The sequence below is a fragment of the Hermetia illucens genome, chromosome 5, assembly GCF_905115235.1.
Source record: "Hermetia illucens chromosome 5, iHerIll2.2.curated.20191125, whole genome shotgun sequence".
In the NCBI taxonomy this organism is placed as follows: domain Eukaryota; kingdom Metazoa; phylum Arthropoda; class Insecta; order Diptera; family Stratiomyidae; genus Hermetia; species Hermetia illucens.
In genome coordinates this window covers 3,985,768-3,988,115 of record NC_051853.1, presented here as the reverse complement: position 1 = coordinate 3,988,115, position 2,348 = coordinate 3,985,768, and the positions used below count along the sequence as shown (strand labels likewise).

Here is a 2,348-nt window from a genome sequence, read left to right as displayed (position 1 = left end):
CATAGAAACTTTGTATAGGAATCTTTTTGACTTTTTCCAACAATACAACTGGTGCTAGTTATTTTTATTATTTTTCTGACATCTTGTATCTTTCGGTTCTCATTTTTTTCTCATTTCCAAAGTATGACATTTCTCGTCACTTACTCTGCTCTTCATTCCTGTAGCGAGGTCTAAACTGAGTGGAGAGCGCCGGTGATGTCATCTGTCTGCTGGTATTCGCAACATTCGAAATAAATTTCGAATGCCGCGAATCCTGCCGCGCCACATATTCAACATTTTCAAATCTCATAAAAGAACGACTTTCAAAGAAAACACGAGTATATACTGGCAGTTTTTGCGATATTTTAATTGGAGTCTATGGATTACCAGAATTATGATCAATCCATATTGCTTCAGAGAAGATCTTTCTGTGAATTTAATTGAAGCTTACATGGGAGCGGCTAATCTAACTCCCAACTTTCCAAATTTTCCTGAGTCTGTTAATCGGTTTAGTGAAGAAATTCGACCGTATCAACTCGATCCTGATTTGATGTCAATGGTAACAAGTGCTGTTTGAATATGGGGTTCATTTAGATAATAAACAATCTAAAGATATATCACAAGTCATAGACGCTAAGCGTGATTCCCATGGAAGAAGTAAATGCAGAAATAATAGATACTTATTGTAAGGAAAAGATATGATTAATAGTTGATCATGTGTTTTATTACTAACATATGTTTTCTATATAAATTAAAATCAACTCAGACTATGTATTTGGCTTCAACAGAATCTAACAGCTAACGGCTTACATCTATTAACAATTAATAAATTCAACACACTAAAATCAGGGGTTTCACCACAAACCCTTTCCTTTAGTGACTTCATGAATTTTAACTAATGTGAAAGGTTCTCCTTTGTGGTGGGTAACATGTCCGATTTGGTTATGTAAAATGTGTACATGGCCATGACCATGATCATGTCCATGACTGTATCCGTGGCCATACCCATAACTATGTCCATGATCGTAATGAAAACCACCGGCATATCCAGCATGAGCCACATTAACTCCATGTGGTGCTTTAACGTGATGGTGATCCTCAATAATGGTGGCAATATGGAAAGGTTTCAGAGAAATATCTCCTCCCCCCAAACCTACTCCGCCTTCCGCATGAACTAGACCGCCAAAGCCACCGCCATAACCGCCACCATAACCGTATCCTCCACTGTAGCCAAAACCTCCTCCATATCCTGCATGTGCATCTACATGCACCAAAGGCGCAATCGGAACAATGGGAGCGATGGGCACAACTTGCAATTGCTCGTGGTGAACAGGAGCTGCTTCAACAAGGTTCACTTCTTCATGATGGATTGGAGCAGCATGAACAATGGGGGCTGCATGGACTAATTCAGCCTCTTCATGGTGGGCCGCGGCACCATGGCCAATATGTTCGGCATGGGCAACTTCAACGTGTTCATGGTGTATTGGAGCCTCGTGAATAATTGGTGCAGAATGATGGACGACCGGTGCTGCATGAATTACTTCAACATCCTCGTGGTGGTGCCCTGCGAGCTCTGTATGGACTGGAGCTGCATGGAGTACTTCTACATTCCCATGATGATGTCCTGAGTGATGGAAGTCGATATGATGAGCTGAGTGGTGAACTACTGGGGCAGCATGTACTACTTCTACACCCCCGTGGTGATGCGCCGCATGATGAATGCCAATATCATGATGAACGAGTGGAGCTGCGTGCACTACTTCCACTTTCCCATGTCCATGATGGTATTTGCCGCTTTCATGATACTCGATTGGAGGTCCATGCACAAACTTGACTTTTCCATGGACAAAATGATTCTTAACTTCAACACCGCCATGGTGATGATGATGGTGCTCGTGCTCGTAATGGTGACCACCATCCGCAATTTTGTAGAAGGGCTGACCATGGATTATATGACTGTAATGGTGATCATCATGGCAATCTTCGTGATGATCATGTAACAGGTCGGGATGCACAATATGCACTACGGAATCAGGACCATGTGAGAATCCTTTAGCATATCCTCCGCCGTGTCCCCCAATGCCGCCGCCAAGGAACGTAGCCTGAGTCGAAGCGACGAGTGCCAGTAAACATATAAATGCCTGAACGAAAAACAAGGAGCCATTAATCCTACTCTGCATCCACAGGTACCATTGAGTCTCTCCTTACCTTCATATTTGCTAGTAATCCACTTGAGTTCAATAATATATCCAATAAGGTGTGCAACTAAATCCGACTGATGGTCGACATTCACCATTTTTGCTATTTATATACCCCCAAAAAATGACCCGTGGAATGCTAGCAAGCCTCCAAGCCAACGGCCAATACTT

At 42.6% G+C, this 2,348-nt stretch overlaps 1 protein-coding gene across 1 annotated transcript; it reads right to left on the bottom strand.

Annotated features, from left to right (window-relative positions):
* Positions 1 to 681: 681 nt before the first annotated feature.
* On the bottom strand, positions 682 to 2,348 carry LOC119658421 (histidine-rich glycoprotein-like). Its single transcript, XM_038065816.1, has 2 exons — positions 2,188 to 2,348; positions 682 to 2,120 (listed from the first exon to the last, which is right to left on the bottom strand). Exons 1-2 carry the CDS (start codon positions 2,191 to 2,193, stop codon positions 834 to 836), a joined length of 1,293 nt encoding a protein of 430 aa, XP_037921744.1. The 5' UTR covers positions 2,194 to 2,348; the 3' UTR covers positions 682 to 833.